Genomic DNA, 19,527 nt, shown 5'->3' with positions numbered 1-19,527 from the left:
CAACTCTGCTCTTCTTCCTTTCTAGCTGGGCTCTCATAGTTGTAAAACACTACATGCTCCTTTCTGTGTAAGAGGTGTCATCCTCATACATTTTAACCTGAACTCTCTCATGAAGAAATGATAACTTTAAGATTTTATTGCAGTGAGGTCTGTAATGCTACTGCAAAAGGCTAAACAAATTGTTACCTTTCTGAGCAGTGATGTGTGATTTGGGGCCCAGGGTCCACAAAGTTTATAGTCGCCACCAATCCCACTCCTGTATTTTCTGTCTTCTCTTATTGTGTGGGTTATGGAGAAAGTAGGAGTCCTGCTCTTTCTTTTCTGCTTGAAAACTGCAGTGGAGAGGAATCTGTGTGGTGTTGGGTGTCCTACTCACCAAATGGGCAGGGGACACTCCCAGAGGGTGACTTCTAGATGCTCTTTGGAAGAAATGGTAACGTAAATTAGTGCCTCTCTCTTCTCTGGGGCTTTGTAGAGGAAGGGATGCATTTTTTTTATGAAATGGGAATGTTTTTCCTGACAACTGGACTCTTTAAAAGCAGGTGAGAAGCTTGAGATGTCTGAAATGTGTGGAAAGCAGAGTGTTTTTTAAGGAACCAGCTGCCCATGAGGATTCCGTACTGAGCCCCTCATAGGGTCTGCTGCAGCCCTTGAGTCTCTTCCTCCTCTAGCTATACAGTGGTACTTCTGGTTAAGAACTCACTTCGTTCTGGAGGTCTGTTCTTAACCTGAAACTGTTCTTAACCTGAGGTACCACTTTAGCTAATGGGGCCTCCTGCTGCTGCCACCGCTGCGCGATTTCTGTTCTCATCCTGAAGCAAAGTTCTTAACCCGAGGTACTATTTCTGGGTTAGCAGAGTCTGTAACCTGAAGTGTCTGTAACCCGAGGTACCACTGTATATGGAACGAAAGCAGCCAAAGGAAGATGGTTAATTCAGTCTATAGAGCATGCAACTCTTAATCCCAGAGCTGTGGGTTCAAGCCCCACTTTGGACAAAAACATTCCTGCATTGCAGGGGGTTGGACTAGATCAGTGTTTCCCAACCGGTGTTCCGCGGCACACTAGTGTGCCGCGAGACGTTGCCTGGTGTGCCGTGGGAGGGAGGCGGGCGAGTCGGGCGGCGAGAGGCGGGGCGGCGGCGGCATCTCCTGCTGGATGCAAATCCAAACATGGCGGGCGCCTCCCTCGCTCCTTTGTAGGCGGACCATCGAGAGAGAAAGAAAAGGAGGCGAAAGAGCGAGAGAAGGCGCCTGCGCGGAAAGAGGAGCGAGCAGTGCGCCTGCGCGCCGCGGCGCCTGAGTGCAGTGAAATTCCGTGAAGAGGGGGGGGGCTGGAAAAGAGAGAAAGGAAAGATTTTTCATTTTTTTAAAAAAAAAAAAGGAAGAGGGAAAGAAGAGAAAAAGCGGCAGAAGCTGAGGGGAAGGTTTCCGTGAGGGAGAGAGAGAGAGAAACGCGGGGCTGGCGGGACCCCTCCTCTTCCGCCACGCGTCGCCCGCCACCGCCTCAGAATCTCCTCAGGAGCGGCGGCGGCTGCTCCCCCTCGCCCCCTTCCTCCCCCCCAGCCCCCTCCCAACCCCCGGACGAGGGACGCGAGGCGCCGCCGCTGAGAGGACGGGAAGGCCCCCGGCGGCGGGGTCGGCTCGAGCAAGGAGGGGCGAGCGCTAGCCGGCTGGCTCTAGCCCGGCAAGAGGAGGAGGAGGAGGAGGAGCACGCCGTCGCTTCCACAGCGTCCGCCCCACACTCCCCTCCCCGGGCACCGGCGGGGAGAATGACGGAGCTCCAGTCCGCGCTGCTACTGCGGAGACAGCTGGCAGGTCGGTCCGTCCGTCGGTCGGGGCAAAACACACCACAGCGCAGGCAGAGGCAGGCAGGCCCGTCTCTCCCTGCCCCCCCTCGGACCTGGCCGGCCTGGGGTTTGCACCCCAAACATTCATGTCCACCCCAGCTACACAAGCCACACCTTGCTCTCAGTTCGATCTGTCAAATAACTCACCTATCATTCACATAAAGAACCTAGTCTATCCTCAAACGTCAGAATGTACCTCCTCTCTAGCTTCCCCCACTTCATCTAGGCACTTTCAGCCCTTACTTAACCCACCCCAGCCTGCTTACTCTTCCTTCATTTGCTATAAAAACTAAATACAGAGAGAGACTGAGAGCTGTTGACGAAGAGCTACGTGTGTGTCTTTCTTCGATTCCAGCCAGAATATCAGCTTTGTGTTCAGCCAAACAGGCCCAGGTTGCACACTGAATAAAGTATTTTATAATTTTTCATATTTCTGTTTACTTACTATTTCATAATAAAGTAATTATAAAATACTTTCTTTGTGTTTATTTGATTCCTATTAAAGAGAGTTACTTTATATATAGTCAATATAGGCACAGAGTTAATTTTTTAAACATTTTCTAATGGTGGTGTGCCTCGAGATTTTTTTCATGAAACAAGTGTGCCTTTGCCCAAAAAAGGTTGGGAAACACTGGACTAGATGATCCTTGTGGTCCCTTCCAACTCTACAATTCTATGATTCTTTGATATTGTCAAAATAAACTGTATAGGTTATTGCATAGAACATCAAATTCAAAGTTAAAAAGTCAAGGTAATGAGGCACTTCCACCAGGGGAAGAAATTACTGTTCTAACCCATGAAATCTAGAGCCCTGAGAATATTTTGGCTGCTCTGTTCCTTCCCCAGCTTGCATGTCTTTTGCTCACATGTTTCTTTCTTATAAGGACCTGCTACTGTTGTAGCTGAAAGAAAGGGCAGATAACTGTTGTATACCTTGTAGTGGAGAAAAATGGCAGTAATCTTAACAGGTTTGGGGTTGAAATCATGAGGCCCTTTCCTGAAGGAAGTCTCATTTGCCTGTAATCTCTGTTGAAAACACAGCCTGTTGTAATTGTGTTTGTGAATTGCATCTGCGTTGATGGCACTGGAGAGAGAGAAGATTGAGATTGTCAGAGTGAAAAGTCGAGTCGAGTCATGTTTTAGCTCAGGTTCCTGCTGCTCCGCAGTACCTTTGCTTCTGATCATGTATTCATTGCAAGAGGCAAATGTTACTAATGTAGCTTACATTCTGCAATAATGGATCGCTTGTCTCCATCTGCTACTGGTAATGATTCCTCCTCCCACAACAAAATAAGTTAATTATTGGAGTGTGTGAAAGAACAACAGAACTCTCACAACCCAACATTCAGTCCTGTGCGTGTTCTGTCCAGGAGAACAAATGCCATTCTTGAGTTTTGACTGTTGGGTGTTAAAATGGTCCTCTTTCAGACTTTTCTAGTACAGTGGTGCCCCGCAATACGAATGCCTCGCAAGACGAAAAACTCACTAGACGAAAGGGTTTTCTGTTTTTTGAGTCGTTCCGCAAGACGAATTTCCCTATGGGCTTGCTTCGCAAGATGAAAAGTCTTGCGAGTTCTTGCGAGTTTGTTTCCTTTTTCTTAAAGCCGCTAAGCCGTTAATAGCCGCTAAGCCATTAATAGCCGCTAAGCCGCTAATAGCCGTGCTTCGCAAGACGAAAAAACCGCAAGACGAAGAGACTCGCAGCACGGATTAATTTTGTCTTGCGAGGCACCACTGTACAGTTGTACCTTGGTTGTCGAATGCCCTGGAACTCGGATGTTTTGGCTCCTGAACGCCGCAAACCCAGAAGTGATTGTCCCAGTTTGCGAACGTTCTTTTGGAACCCGAACATCCAATGGGGCTTACGGGGCTTCTCATCAGAAGCCATAATTTGGTTTTTGAATGTTTTGGAAGTCAAACAGACTTCCAGAACGGATTCTGTTCGACTTCCAAGGTACGACTGTAATTGGGGCATCTGTATGCATACCAAATTTCTACTTCTGGGTGGTATGCAAGTACTTTTAACTATTTGGGGCTATGCTTCATGGCCTCTATTCTTAGAGAGTTGCACAAGTGTCCCCACTTGAGGACCTAGAGTGTCTTGAACTGAACACACATAGCAAATCTTAGCTTTCTACATAACGTCCAGTACCACAGCACTGTGAGCCCATGAGTTTCCGGCACAAATGTATGGCCTGATTCAGGCATAATTATCCCAGCCTAGCAAACAAAATTGTTTGTCCCTGTCCAACAGGACTGGTATCATTATGTCTGTGGAGCATCTTCCTAGAAAAGACTAGTGAATTCAATTTATGTGGTGGGGCATTTATATTTATTCCTGTAAGGCTTTTTATGAAGGAACCATGGAGTTTGCAGAATTTAATGTTATTTTTTCTGAGGTTTTGCTTGCTCTATGTTGGGAAGTGTTTACCCCCCTTTTATGTGATATACAGTGGTGCCTCGCAAGACGAAATTAATTCGTTCCGCGAGTTTTGCCGCCTTGCGATTTTTTTCGCCTTGCGAAGCACGGTGTCAGAAAAGTTTTGGAAAAGCTTCAAAAATCACCAAAGTCTTCAAAAACCTCAAAAAAGGCTACCACACTGCATGCTATGAGTTGCTCCTCAAAGTCAAGTCGCAACTGTATTAACGGTGTTAAGAAAAAGGAAACAAACTTGCAAGACGTTTCCATCTTGCGAAGCAAGCCCATAGGGAAAATCGTCTTGCGAAGCAGCTCAAAAAACAAAAAAACATTTCGTCTAGCGAGTTTTCCATGTTGCGAGGCATTCGTCTTGCGAGGTACCACTGTACCAGTCTTGTTTCTGCTTGCTTGTATTTCTGTGGTGGCTGCAGAGGAAAGTATATGGAAACACAGTGAGCTAGCAAGGGAGGGATGGAGCATTCAGTCCCTTCTCTACCAGTTGCACACTCACTCTATAAAATTCATTATCACAGGCAAATTCTTAAATATAAGGCTAGGATAAACAAGCTAGGATAAACATGCCTAGTGAATTCACTACTAGGCATGAATTTTCCAGTAACTGGGGTGTTTTAGGCTGTGTGTGTTTTACTTTACCTTTTCACAGGTATATTCCTTGTGTACCGTTGCCCCTTCTTGAAGTTATTTTCAGATCTGGACTATATATATGCCAAATATTTACTCTGTCATCAATGTGGAAGTAGTTTGAGCAAATAGTCATGTTTGGACTATGATTGTTGATTAGGCCATTATTGAAGTCTGGTTGGCCGAATGGAACATGAATAGTTTGGAGATGCTTATATTTTTCCTTCCTGATCTGACTATTGCAGAGGGCTCCTGATTAAACTGTAGGCTTTTATATCGGATGCATATTCATTCATTTCTATCTGTAGCTACCTTTTTGTTTTAAATATAAACTGTACAAGCAAGCGGGCTCATAAAATACAATAGCCTATATCCAGTGTTCTCTGTCTGCGAGCTCAAGGATGAGTTTTAATGTTGCCCAACAGGTGAATCCCATGCAACAATTGCACACGTGGAAATTCATTGCACAATATATTGTGCTGTCTGTCATGCAACGAAGTTACCAAAGGCCTGCGTATGCATTCTCTGGTTCAACAACATTCTGCTGGTGCAAAACATTTCACCAGCAGGGCAAGTGTCCTGCTTAGTGACTTTAACTTGGCACTGCATTGCATACAACCCAGTGTGTATATATCCACCCCCCTAAAGAGGTATAGATAGCAATAGATGTGCACCATAAGTTGTCCCATAAAGTCCATGGTTATTAGCAGTTCTGTAGTCTTAAGACATACTTGGCCATACCTGACTCTTTAAGGGGTGTGTGTATGTGTGTGTTTTAAGAGTTCAGAGTTCCTGTGTATGTATCTGCAGTCTTTTGAGCCACATCATCTGCTGCTGCTTTTGGAATAGCTCCCCACTGCAGCTGTAGGAAGGGCACTTTATTTATTTATTTATTTCTTATTTGCCTACTGCTTCAAACCGAAGTATCGTAAGTGGTTTACACACACACATAATAATAATAATAATAATAATAATAATAATAATAATAATAATAATAATAATAATAATATCATAAATAGTATGTGTGTGCTTCAGAGGGGTCTTCCCTTCTAAACATAAGCTGCCTGGAGGAACTTCTCTTAACCCTGTGCCTGGTGTCTGCCTGTAGCAGGACAGAGTGTGTGACGCTGGAGATTTCAGCAGCAGTGCATCTCTTACACTTGTGAGAATATCTCGGATTAGGGCCAACCTGCATTCCCTACAAACTTCGAGTAGCTTCCTCCCCTGGCTTTGTTTGCTGAGTTCTTGCTGGGGTCAGAGTATATGATTCTGTCCATTTGTTTCTGGGCAGTGGAGAACTTGACACTTGGCAATGGTGGATCACTAGTCTCACTGTCCCAGGGAATTTTACCCACAGTTCAAGAATTTAGTCTTAGATCATCCTTTGGTAACATTGTCTGATCCTTTAAAAGAGAGGGAAACTATGTTAGATATCTGTTTGCTACCAAACCAAACGTGTGCAATAGGCCAGCCCTGCATCTGTTTTGGACTACAACTCCCATTTGGCTGGGGCTGGTGGGAGTTGTAGTTCAAAGCAGCTGCAAGACCCCAAGTTGGGAAAGGCTTCAATAGACTATGGGACTAAAAATCCAAGGGTATCCTGTTGGTGGAGTCCCCTACTGCCCTACCTTATTTTGTAGTTTATATCCTGTGAAGGCATTTGACCCTCATATTTGGGCAGCATTTAAAATGCTAAAATACCTTAACAAGCAATCTGTCTGCCAGCCTGTATTTACTGTCTTCAAAGTATTATCCTCTAGTTCTGTTACTGTTTAGGAACAAGTTGGCCTACAAACCTAAAAAATAAATTCAAATAAAAACACACACACAAATGCAGTGTAACTTAAGCAGTTGGGCATTTGGAAGCCCCTATAATTAAACCCATTCCAAAGTTTTGCTGAATAATAATTTTCACCTAGCAGTTAAAAGTCCTAGGCTATTTAGGTCTTGATAGGTCAAAACCAGCACTTTAAATTTTGCTCAGAGCAAACCAGAGAAGTTAGTGAAGTTTGTTGCTGGAAGCAATTGCAGAATATTTGTGCTGTCTGGCAGCATTGCAACATCATTATCTATCTGGGGAGTAGTGTGTGTGTTTAGAAATATGCAAATGGCTTTGCATTATGATGCTGGCCTTCTAGCATAATTGGTGCATTTTATTCAACTTCTGTGTGCTTTTGTATATACCATGCTCAGTCATAATATTTTGGTTGGACTGGACAAGCTACATATTTCAAAAGTGTACATCTTCCATTGGCATGAGTGGTAGGCCATTGTTATTTATTAGCATTTATGGAATCATTTGCATTGCATTAAGAGCTAATACACACACCCATTTTCTTAAGTGGGAAAGTCAGAACTGGTGAGAATCTCCTTGTATTATTTCTGAAAAACCATGTTCAGGATATAGTTAGCCAGAAATTATACAGTATAGTGAATTTCACAATACTTTTGCCAAGTGACTATTGGGAGGGGAAACCATTTTATGGCAACTCCTCCACCTTAGAAATTTGAGGTGTTGGGAACATTAGAAGTAATTGCTAGCATATCTACTTCTGCCCCTTGTTTGTATAGATGGAAACAATGAATGTGGGAAATAGGTGTTTTTAAGGAATATATCATGTATTCCATCAGTCTTTGTGACTCTCTCTCTCTGTCTCTGCTTCATTTCATAGTGAATTAATTTCATAGGTGAAGGCCACCCAGTGTCCACTCCAGGCTTCTCATAAGAGACTGGTTTGTCTGGTTCTGCCAACCATCCAGCCTGTGTCATCTATAATGGAAGCCATCTGTGCAGCATAAGTCACCCTAGCTTCATGCATGCCTCCCAGGTTTTACAGATCAACTTCCTTCACTTATGTTGTTCATTTTATCATTGATTAAAATACACCATGTCAAAACCTAGATATGTCACCTTCCTGTTTTATTATAGAGTTGTCTTTTCTCTCTGAGGTTTTATCCACTAATGAGATCACATGCCTTATATGGGGCTACCTATGCAAAGTAAATCAAATTGTGTACTCAAGGTTTCAGATTTTCACCTAAAATTAATTATGGAAAATAAGCAACTCTCTCTAGCAGGTTAAGTTAGTTCGATCTTTCAAGATGCAGATTTTCTGTGAATAATAATTTTCTAGTAAGGTCTGTGTTACAGAAATTTCGGTTAGGTAAACAGTTATTAATTGTGGAGTGGAAGTTTATGCAAGAACCAGTTGTACCTCTAAGTACTGCCTTGCCCTTTCTTCTTTGCTCCAAGCAAGGATGGGGCTATGGGGTTCTTTTCATCCATGAGATGGAGCATAGGAGGTTCTGCAGGGATTGTCAGCGCCCAAGGAGGAGATCAAGTTTTGTCCACTCCCCGCAGTGTCTCCAGTTGCAGCTGCTTTGATTACTACTGTAAAAGGTAGTGGAATCCGTAACGCCAAATATTAGTGGAAAAACCATTCACTTCTCTGGAAAGGGAAGGATACATACAGTCCATTTGTACTGATGAGCATTTTGCCAGCATGCGATATTCTCCCAAATTGGTTGAGTCTCCTTTAAAAACGCACACATTGTACAATAGATTGTAACTGATCCAGAAGCTGAGAGTGGGAGCAACAAAGTTGTGCTGATGCTAGCAGTGCCTGTAGCTCTGTTCTAATGCGGCAGGCCATGCACTATAAGGCATTTGATATTGCAATGGGTGACCAGATGCTAATGTTAACTTTGATTGTAGTTCAGTGCAACACAGCGAGTTCTCTGCCTTTTCTTTTCCTCCCCCTTCTTCCCCATCATTCACAGCTCTGTGAGACCAACGCAATGGCTTGTTGCTTTGCATGGGCTATTTATTGTGGTGTCTTTCTCCAAACCATGGAGAGCTCCTCATGGTCACATGTGGACAAAGTTTCCTCTCTCATCCCTGTTCCAAGGATGAAAACGGGCAACATTCCAAAGTCACCTGTCCTTGTTTTGCTTCATTATGCTCAGATGACTAATAGTTTTCTCCTTAAGTTGTTGAAAGAGGGAGTACAAGGGTGATAAGACACATGTTGAAAGCTGCTTCTGTCCAGTAAACTTTGTCAGGCAAGTCCAGGTGGCTCAGGTAAGAAGGCAAGCAACATGCTACAAGGAAGGAGGAAAAACTCCTGGAGGATAACCTAACTTGTGAGAAGGCAACGGGTGATTCCCTTTGGACCACAAATGGCAGGAGACCTATCAGGGAAGAGCTTCTAGGCCATAAATTGCTAACACGGCAATTTTTTGAAAAAAATACTATTTCTACTAAGTATTATGTAAGCAATTATTCCACAATAATTCCACAATAATTATACATTACACATAAACAACAAATGAAGACAAAAATATTAATTAAATCTAATGACAATAAATCATGATCAAAACAGTATTAACTTGCTTTTAGTTAGCTAATTCAGATATTCATCTGTTGGTCAACTTATTCCCAGAATGTAGTGGGACTGAAAAGTTCAATCTTTCATAGATTTCATTATTCCAGTATTGAGGGGGGAGAGAACCTTCAATCTTTCAATAAATCACTTTGCTCTTTCCTCCTCTGTTACCTCGTTTGTGAGTTTAATTGAATAAGCCATGTCCATACCCTCAAGCACCAGGGGTGATTAGAGGGCAAGTTAATTTTCTTTCATTTATGACTAATAGCCAGTTGTGTTGCTTTTAATAAATGTGTAATCTTGAGACTATACAAATCCTAGGAAGATGACCAATCGTTTCATTGACTAACATTGTTTCATTGACTAACATTTCATCGTTTCATTGACTAACATTGACTAACTATGTGGTTGTTGTTTTTTTAAAAAAACCCCAGCTATGATAGAGATTCAATAATTTATTATTTTGGGGTATAACTGAAAGAGTTGAGAAATCCATTGGAGTTACCCTACAATACTCATTTTGTGTTTGAGCATAAGTTTGAGTGCCAGTTACTGCTCAAATACAGTTTATATAAAACTATTCACAATATGTATACATGGAGTGGGCTCTATTATCTGTGGAATATTTTTCATTAAATCTTTCCATGTTTGTTATCTGAGAGAAATGTCAGATATGAATGCAAACTTACCACCATGCTATAAATTTAACTTAAAGTTTAAGTTATTGGAGATCAGAATTTCAGATCTTGTACATGCTATAAATTTAACTTAAAGTTTAAGTTATTGGAGATCAGAATTTCAGATCTTGTACACCCTCTTTGTGACCTGTATTTTACTATTAATTTAGTAATTATATGCTTAGCTTCCTAGCTGCTGAAGTATGGGAATGCCTTGCCTCCCTGCTTGTGTCTTTATTGGTCTCTCAAGATATTTGTAAAAATAATCTCCTAAAATCTTGTAGGGTGGTGTTGGGAAGAAGGTCGATTGCAAGGATTTCTGATTCCCAATTGTTTAACCATACTAACAACAAAACGACACTCTTTTGATCTAGATTATGCAGTTGAAATGATAACCTGGAGTGGGCTTTTTATATTGAATGACTTATACACTTCATTTCATTCTGGTACTCCAAAAGAAAGAAAAACACACACGTAAATGTCTGGTCTCATAATTTTTTAATTCTATGTTTCTGTCTTTGGCACCTGGCTCTGGTTAGTAGATCTTGGGGTTCTAGTAAAGAACCAAGTAATCTCACACATCTGAAGCCTGTCCACCTTTACTGCAGATCATGCTTAGCCAAGCCTAGGTTTTATCCAGCTTTCATGCATATGCCAGATACATTTTACTTCAGAGCAAAAATATCTACTCTAAGCATGTTGTTAAATCCACCTGCTTTATCTTTGTTGCCTTATCAGTTATAAACTGTGCTTTAAAAAATAATTGATCCCACCTTGGCTTTTAATCGATTAAATTTCCATATTACCAAAATTTGGGGGTATGTATTGGTGGTGGGAATGTATTTTGGCAGAAAGACACTGTGCCTCTTCAATATGAGACAGCACATAACAGATAAAACCTATCACTCATTTCTAAAGTGGGGGAAAACATCTTTATTTGTATCATTTTGAGAGCTGGGATTACAGGATATTATGGGCAATCACACCAGAATAAAAATGGCTTCAAGATTTGAACAATTTCAGACCCCACCAGCATTTAAGATAATACAGAATTAAAAGACCTACTTGCATTGAATCCAACCATAAGTTTCAGTTTCCTGTAGTTCTTAATGCTACAAGGAAATCTGTGGTGTAAGGCAAAAAATTCCCACTAACTTTGGGAGAAAATGTACCTTTTCCCATCAAGCTTGGCACAGAAGAGGAAGCACGCAAATCTGGGTAGCCTGTATAACTGTTTTTTTTTTTTAATATATTGATAAAATTATCTTCTACAAATTGTCATGACTACAACTTTAATTTCTGATTAATCATAGATTAAATTGATTGCTTGAAGTCCATTTCCCTATAAAGCATGTTTTTTCCATCTGTTTTTATAGCAAGGCGATTTCTTGTTCAAGTCACTGTTCTAGAATTCTACTTCAAGTGTTTTGGAAACTTCAGATCAAGACAACTTTGTGTTTAGCAGTTGAATTCCAACCCGTGTTGTTTAAGCAATTCTTCCACACTTCTTTTCAATCCCTCTTGTATTTTTAGGCAACAGCGGTGGATTTTCTCATCTTATACTACATAGGTCCACCTGTGTCAGCAGCATCCCATGCCAGGGTTCTCCATGTCTCAGAATTATCTTAGGAGTTGTTAGCCACGGTTCCACTCTAGAAGCATCCTGTTTGTTCATAGTTTCTTGTATAGTAAATGTATCATCTGTGGTGGTGAAAGCAACTTGGTTAAAAGTGGGCGTTCTTGCAGCTTTCTGCCAGCGGTGGGGGTGGCAATTCTGAGCTGTGTGCCTTTCAGACGGAATCGGCCATGTTCACGTTCCCCGTTAGTTGCAAATGATGTTGGTTTGGAAAATAATGCCAAAGCTTAGAGGCTAGAACTGGTCGTGGCGACCCTCAAGTTATTACAGCCCTTGAAAAATCACATGGGTCCCCAGAGCATGGTGGCGATTCCTGGTGGTGATTATTGGACTACTTTGATGCTTTGAATGCCTTGAGTTTATCTGTTGTTGCAGGAGAGGGTGGGTGTTGGGAGCATGTGTGTTTCTGAGAGTAAAGAAGTTGGCCGCGTCACATGCATTGTGTTGGAAGGAGGAGAGGGCTTGCTGGAGGTCCCAGGACACTCTATTGATTTGCTGTGTTCTTTGTGCTCCAGGTGCTGCTGCTTCTATAAGAGGAAAAGGAAGAAGTCTTCCCAACGCCAGAAATGACAGGCGTCTCCTTGAGGTCTTTGGGGGACTTTGTTTACCTGCTGTTCCTGCCACGTCTTATTGAATGGGGCTTCTCTTGGGGAGAGGACAAAGAAACAAGGGACATATTAAACCAAAAAGAGAGGAAGGGGGAAAAAATTCCAAAATAAACATTCAGGTGGATTCCCTAAATGGTCTCGCTTGCTCACTCCACGCTTGAAGCTCCTTTTGGAATCGGGATTGCATCCTTTCCAGCACTCGTTGCCCTTGTTGGAAGGTTGGCTGGCTACCTTCCTGTCTGTACAGCAGTTCAGCAAAGAGGGCGTTCCTGGTGGATGTGCTTTTGTTCCTGCTCCCTTTCTCTTTTGTTCTCGACATGCTTTGCCCCCCCCCTCCACCAACAGCGGGGGGCTTTATGAACTGCGGGGTCAAGATGGTGGTGAAGAGAGGATGCTCTCAAGAGGACCCAGCTCCTCTTGCTGCGAACGGCTTAGTTTTGACTACACTGGCAGCTTAGACCTGATCCTTCTTAATCGCACTCCAACGAATTCCATGATAGTAAGCCAATGGCGAGAGAACTGCAATCTACATTTCCAGTTGCCTTGATTTACTGGTTTCTGTGGCATCTCCCTTCTCAGAATGGTTACAGAGAAGTGTCAGTTGTTCTAAAGGAACTTACGTTGTTGCACTTTTAATTATTTTTAGCATTATGTATGCGTACGCTGTACTTGCGTGTGTCCCCCCCCCCCCCGTTGTGGGTGTGAATGATGCCAGCACACATGTTCAGCTTGTATTTGAGTGCAAAGCCTCCCTTTGACTTAGTCTGTCCACCACATTTGGAATCCCCTGGGACTATTCAGGGGTTTTCATACCCCACTGTTGGTTGTGCACTGAAGCTTACTTGAATTTTCAGCTGCCCTTTCCAGCTGTCAGTGAACACCCCTCTTGTGGTTTTTCTCCATGGTGCCTGACATAACCTGCTTGGAATTGGAAGTCTTTCTGCTGGCAGGAAGGAGAAAAGTCAGCTGGGCTGAATTCTGGGCAGGTCACAGAAATGCAAATGCAGACTACTGTAACCGAAAGTGGAAAGGATGAGGCAGTTTGGCCATTTAAAGGGAGCAAAGCTATTTCATCAGCGAGAGGACACTGCCACTGCCTTAGATGACATATTTTATCAGGCCTTTTAGAAGTTCAAGGCCATCTATACAGACTAGAATAGCATGTGGCTTCCAGCAGAGCAGTCTGAGTATTACCTATGATTCTTTCTGTTATGCAGTCAGGGCTCCTTATTAACATGCCCCAGGCAATTGGATAACTTTGTTTTATTCTGACTTTCCAAATGGGATTGGCCGCTCTGCATTCAGTGTGCTCCAAGGCAGAGATTGTGAACTCCAGCAGATCTTCTGTGGATATGGCTTGAGACAAATAATTGGAAATTTAAGGGAGTTGGCCCCAAAGGCCAGGACATACCATGTGGCCTCTGCCTACTGCCTTGAAGTGAACTGAAAATGTTTCCTTTTCAGAAATTTAATACCTGAAATCTTGTGTCTCATCTTCCCTAATAGGTGGCACCACAATGCTGTAGTTCAGTCAGTAATCCTTGGGGAGGGAGTTATCTCATGACCATAACCCTCTTAACTTGTTGGGAAAAACTCTAGGAGCTCCTTGACTACAGACAGGAGAAACCTGCTCAGGGAGAAGAAGCAACTCTCTGCAGTAACTCCTTTGGTTCCCGTCAATTTCTTGAGTATTCTTCTTAATCTAAAAGCCTCATTTTTAGCTTTGCTTGGCTGAGCTTTGGACTGCCTTCCTCTCCCTGGTTCCCCCAACACTACTTCAACCCTTGAGCCAAAAGGTAGACTTGTTTTTTGCTCATGAACTGTCCGTCCTAGAAAGTTGTGCATCCATTTTCTGAGTGTGGCCAATTGCCTTTTTATTGCATTTAAGATGCAGATAAGAGGAGTGAACTCTTCACCATCAGTCATTGATTAGAAGGGTTTGTTTTTTTAGAAGACCTTTAAAACTTCTCAGCCCATTTCTCCTGACTACTAACACTCTCTTTAAATGTTTCTAAGGCTACCTGCTAAAATGAGCCTTGTTTCCCGCTCTTGGCATGGGAGATATCAAATATGACATGTAAGATTTCATGAAAACTTGACCTTTGTGCTCCCAGCTGCATCACACGCATCTGTCCTTTTGCAGTCTAGTTCTCTTCCACTGAGGAGCATCTTAGAATTTGCAAATGGAGGAAGCTACACAATAAACAGCCTCCCCCCCAAATTGTTTTTCTTTAGAAGTCTTCATTATTTTTAATGTCTGATGGTTGAAATCCATCTTGCTTTTGCTTCTCTGCTCCATTGCTCAGGAGATCTAGCTTCCTTCTGAATGAAAATATTTGTATGCATATAGGGAACATGTGCTCTTGAAGCAGGTTAATATCCAGACTCGATTTTGCATTCTGGTCAAATACTGAAGCTCTTCAGAAACCAAACTGTAAGAAATGTCTCACAGTAGGGATACTTGAGTAAAAGTCTGGATTTAGTGGACTCATGGTAAGGAGCAAGAGAAACTAACTTGCTCTGGATTACTTGTAGGACCCTCTTCTACCGCAAGTGAACATTTCAGTTGTTAAGCATCTATATGGGAGAATGTATGCAAAGTGCTGGCCCGTTTTATCAAAACAGTCTCCCAGTTTCCCAGTGCTTCCATACAGTGTCTTCATACCAGGGCTGTTTCTGCAGCCTCCCATTTCCAATGAAGCAACATGGAGCCGAAGCAGTCTTCAAGTATTCTTCTCCATTTCTGAAATGTGCTAATTTTTTCCAGAAAATAGTCAGTGGTAAAAATAACTTTCTCCCCCTTCATTCTTAACTATTCAATCTTAGCTGCTTTGAAGAGAATACTATGATCATCAATAATACTACAGCTAATTACTACAGCCTTCTCTCTAAGCTTCCAGTTCTAAATCAGCGCCATCCTTTGCAAAACAAAGCTGATGGTATTGTCTTTGATTATTTTGAAACAAACGGTCAGAAGCTAGTGAATAGGAATGAGTAAGATTATATAGGTCTCCCTTCCCTCTCATCACTGGATGTGTGTCTTTCCCATTATTAAAGGCCAAATCTGCTTAATTGTGAGGATTGCCTTGCTTCAAAACCTGACTAGCTGGCCTCTAATCTTCTCTGGGTCTCAGAGAATAACATGTCAGCAGATATTCTTTTAAAAAGACATGGGTAGTTCTTCCAAGTGCTCATTCAAAATCTACCTTCAGTTTTGTCGCTTGGAAAGGCAGGTGTCTGTAAAATGGACTAGTAATCCTTTGTAGACCCCTCCACCCTCTTGAATTTTAAATAGTCATGATCATGACTTTGCTACCAAACAGTTGCCTTTCTTTTTAGGGTGGAAGAAATTAAAATAGCTAATCAGCATTAGTCTCTATAAAAGCAGCTTTCTTGTGATGTAATTACATCACTCTGAAAATTGCCAGTGGCAGAATTAGAAAATTCTTTTCCTTGGGGCTGGCTTGAATTTCTTTCTCCCTTTCAATTTTCAGCCTTAATCTTATATTTTAAAACACACGCCATGAACTTATCTTCAAAAGCTATTGCTTCCTGGGACGCTTATTCTTCAAAATGACCTGCCCAGTGCCCCTGTAGTCCAAAACAGGCATGCATGACTTAAATCTTTCCACATCCGTGGTTTATAATGACTAATGTATATTGCTCCTTGACGAATGGAACTTGTAAGCTCTCCCAAGAGCTTTTATGAGCGATGCTTTGTGGAAGGTAAACTGCCATGGTGAGCATTTCTTTGTATGTAGTCCGAAGATGGTGTTGTATTGCTGGGTGTGAACTGCCAAATATGCACCTCCCTATAAATACAAAGCCATAAGCCCCGTTTTCTCAAAATACTAAAGATGGGGGAAGAGGGAAAATATGCTTTCTGCATTGCTTATCAGGCCTTAAAGGAAGTACCCATTGTTTGGCTTGGAAGGCTATTTTTCCCCATTGGTTTTGAGCCTCACTGATTGAGCTTCCTTTTCTTTTTTGCAGGTCTTGATGTTGGCATGATGTGTAGCAGTTAAAGGGCCTAAGAACGCCAGGCTACTTTGCTTGCCTTGGCAGTTCTCAGTGCCGTGTTTGTATTATGCATATCCCAGTAAGTGACTGGAAGGGAACTGATTTCTCAAGCCTCCCTTAATAGTTTAACTGCAGGTCTTGGGTGGGGTAGCTCTAGCCCTCTAGATGTTGTTGGACTACAACTCCCATAATCCCTAATCATTGACCATGCTGGCGGGGACCAACGGATGCTGGAATCCAACAACATCTGGAGGGCCACAGGCTTCCTGTCTGTGCTGTAGAAGAACCACTATAGGAATTACTCTCTGCTGTGTGAATGTCTGGAGGGGGTGCAGATCTTTACTTCAGTATTTGTTATGCAGCAGGCCTTGGGTCTGAGGATGAGCTGCAGCTTAGTCTGCATGCTTTATTACCAAACTTCTTAATTGCGAGGAAACCTCAGTCTCTGACCGGGATGCCCTTTCCTCAGCTTAGTGATGTAGTAGGAACCTGCACTTCAGCACCTCATGGGGATTTCGTTCTGGAGTTGTTGCCCCAGAATACTGCTCCTATGGAGGGTGTGGTTTCTGAGAAGGACTGGGACACTCTTACAGAGCACCTGGTTCCAGTGCCTGCTCTGAGTTCAGTATCCTCCCCCCCCCCCCCCCGAAATGACAGGTGCATGCCAATCAAACACAGGCAGGAAAATGGCTTTAAATAGCCTCTCTCATCCTCTTAAGACTGTCTCAGGAAAATGATCACTTTTTCTAAGAAATGCTTTTCCAAACCGCATAACTGCTGCATAACTGTATAGGCTACCTTGTGGAACTTGGGAACAGGTTAATCTTCAGTTAGAAAAGCAACTTGATAGTGATAAGTCTGTCTTTGCGATTACCAAGCAGAGAAGAGAATTATCATTTGGGGGCAGGTGGACCATACCAAATATTGTATCTTCCCCAAACAGGGAAACCACAGTTAAGTGGCTTGTTCCCATTGGAAATTTTGTGATGTATAATTTATTAAGTCTGTTTCTTTAATGTAGGCCTTTTGTGCTTTTAAAAATGGGATGATTGGGATAATGAGTGCAACTCTTGTTACTGTAAAGAAAAATCAGCTGTGAAAAATCTTTTTTAAAGTATTGTGTGCACATGTCTGATTCTTGTTGAAATGCCTTTTGATTTTTAATCTTTTTATTTTAAATGTGTAATGCAATGTTTTATTCATATAATCCTGGCACTGCTCTTGGAACTTGGCAGTGAACATGAAGCGTAGTATTTTTTAACATGAATGTCAATTTCAAATGCATTTGAAACGGTTCAGGATAAGGGCTCACAAACACGATGTGCAGGAGGCTCCTCTGGCGCTAGTTGGATTTCACTTTGCCAGGAATTGGGTCCTGCTACTGATCTTTTCTGATGTGCCTGTTTTTAATGGGACATTGCAAGAAATGTTGTGTACCTTAAATACCCCCCTTTCCCCTATTTGCACCCTTTTAATGTAAAATAAAACATCAAATTTGCTCTGTTCACATCTGTGTAGTCCTTTTTATTTTCTCTCGGGTGCCATGTCCCATCACATTTAGCATCTTGAAAACAAAGAGGATGCTACTCCTGTGATGAGACACTGCATTTCCAACCAGTAACCACAAAATATGCTAATACTGTATTGTCTAGGAGAAAACTGGAGATATTTGCAACGTAGATTATATTTGCAAAAGAAGCATAAACACAGCTTGCATGTGCTTTTGTGCTTCCATGGTCTCGCCAACAAAGGAAGCATTCATGTTCAATTCTGTCACCTTGGTTTTGAATTGAGACCATGCACTGTGTTAGTTTACTAGCGCCAGGCTGTTTGTCATCATCAGGCAGAAGTTATGAAGCACTGCTCTTGGTCTTGATGCTGTAGTGAATATGTTGTGTACTATGTGCACACTGAACACAGTATTTTACATTCACTTGCGTGCTATCCTCTGCAGTCAGAGGTAGCCAAGTGCTGTCATGTTATTTGGGATAGTGAACAATTCTGAAATGTTCCTGTTAGGATGGTTGGGCAACAGAATGAGAAATGAGGTTTAAGTAAACATAAGAGTCTGCCAGATCAAGCCAGTGTGGGAAACCTGCAAATAGGACCCGAGCACAACAGCACTCCCCCTTCCTGTGTTTTCCAACTGACAACTGACATTAAGAAGAAAGGGTTAGTAATGGTGATTAGCCTTAATTCAGAATGAATTTAACTTTTAGAACCATCCATTGGTGACCATTCCTCATGGGGGATCTAATTCCATAGTTTTGCACTGTGTGGAGATGTAATTTGATTCTTCCAACCTTCTACAAGTGCTACTATTATGAGAGAGAGATACATTTCTCTGCTGTCTCCACACCATGCATAATTTTGTATCCCTCTGTTGTCTAAATTGCACACTTTGTTGTCGTTTAGTTGTTTAGTCATGTCCGACTCTTCGTGACCCCATGTACCAAAGCACACCAGGCACTCCTGTCTTCCACTGCCTCCCGCAGTTTGGTCAAACTCAAATTGGTTTGCAACACTACACAATTGCACACTACACAATGCTATTTTAGAGAACACTTCAATGGAAGCGGCTGTAGCTTGGTGGTAGAGCTGTGGATCAATCTTGAGGATCTAGCCTGTCTGAAACCCTGGAGAGTTGTTGTCAGTCAGGTAACGCTGAGCTAGATAAATCATTGGTCTGGCTCAGTATATACAAGGCAGCTTCCTATATTCTCAATATGTTTTTAAAAATGCACATTCACATGTAAAAAATTTTGTGGGTTTTTTTTTTAAAAGAAACAATTTGCAGATTCATGCAGAAATGGTCTGGAACAGTCTTATGAGTAAACGTCTGCAAAACCAGTACTAGAAAAATACATGGATCCATTCATCATTGCTGCTAGTCAAAATTTAGTCATGTTTACAAAAAGGTCACTCAAAATGCCAAATTTCTGTGCTATAAACATGATTCCAGTACTTGGGGCTGATGAAAGGTGTAGCTCAAAACAGCTTAAGTGCACTAGGTTTTTTAAAAAAATAGTTTTCATTTAGGATTTTTTGTGTTACGAAACAGACAAACAGGGGAAAGGTGCATCTATCACCTCCACTTTCAATTCATAGTCTTTCAGTTTGTTTAAAACAAAATAAAAAAAATTATTCTAGTAGCACCTTAGAGACCAACTAAGTTTGTTATTGGTATGAGCTTTCGTGTGCATGCACACTTCTTCAGATTCACACTTCTTCAGTTGGTTTACATTTAGTGAGAGACACATTTGTCATAGATACCTTGTTGCTGGGGGAGAAAG

At 42.1% G+C, this 19,527-nt stretch overlaps 1 protein-coding gene across 8 annotated transcripts in view; it reads left to right on the top strand.

Annotated features, from left to right (window-relative positions):
- CSNK1G1 (casein kinase 1 gamma 1) overlaps window positions 1–19,527 on the top strand; it is a 58,130-nt gene that overhangs the window by 37,194 nt on the left and 1,409 nt on the right. For 5 of the 8 annotated variants that reach the window (XM_028707167.2, XM_028707164.2, XM_077918786.1 and 2 more), the window contains one exon: window positions 12,122–17,741. The exons of 1 other annotated variant lie outside the window; for it this stretch is intronic. In XM_028707167.2, the coding sequence (XP_028563000.1) occupies window positions 12,122–12,176 (55 nt within the window). In that variant the 3' untranslated portion in view covers window positions 12,177–17,741. Of the gene's footprint in view, window positions 1–7,580; window positions 7,810–12,121; window positions 17,742–19,527 lie in introns of those variants that run through there. 2 more of the 8 variants (XM_077918789.1, XM_077918788.1) reach the window with 1 other exon arrangement.

Source organism: Podarcis muralis, chromosome 14 (genome assembly GCF_964188315.1).
Source record: "Podarcis muralis chromosome 14, rPodMur119.hap1.1, whole genome shotgun sequence".
Taxonomy (NCBI): Eukaryota; Metazoa; Chordata; class Lepidosauria; order Squamata; family Lacertidae; genus Podarcis; species Podarcis muralis.
Note: the sequence above shows the minus strand (reverse complement) of the source record. Positions and strands in the feature narration are given on the sequence as shown.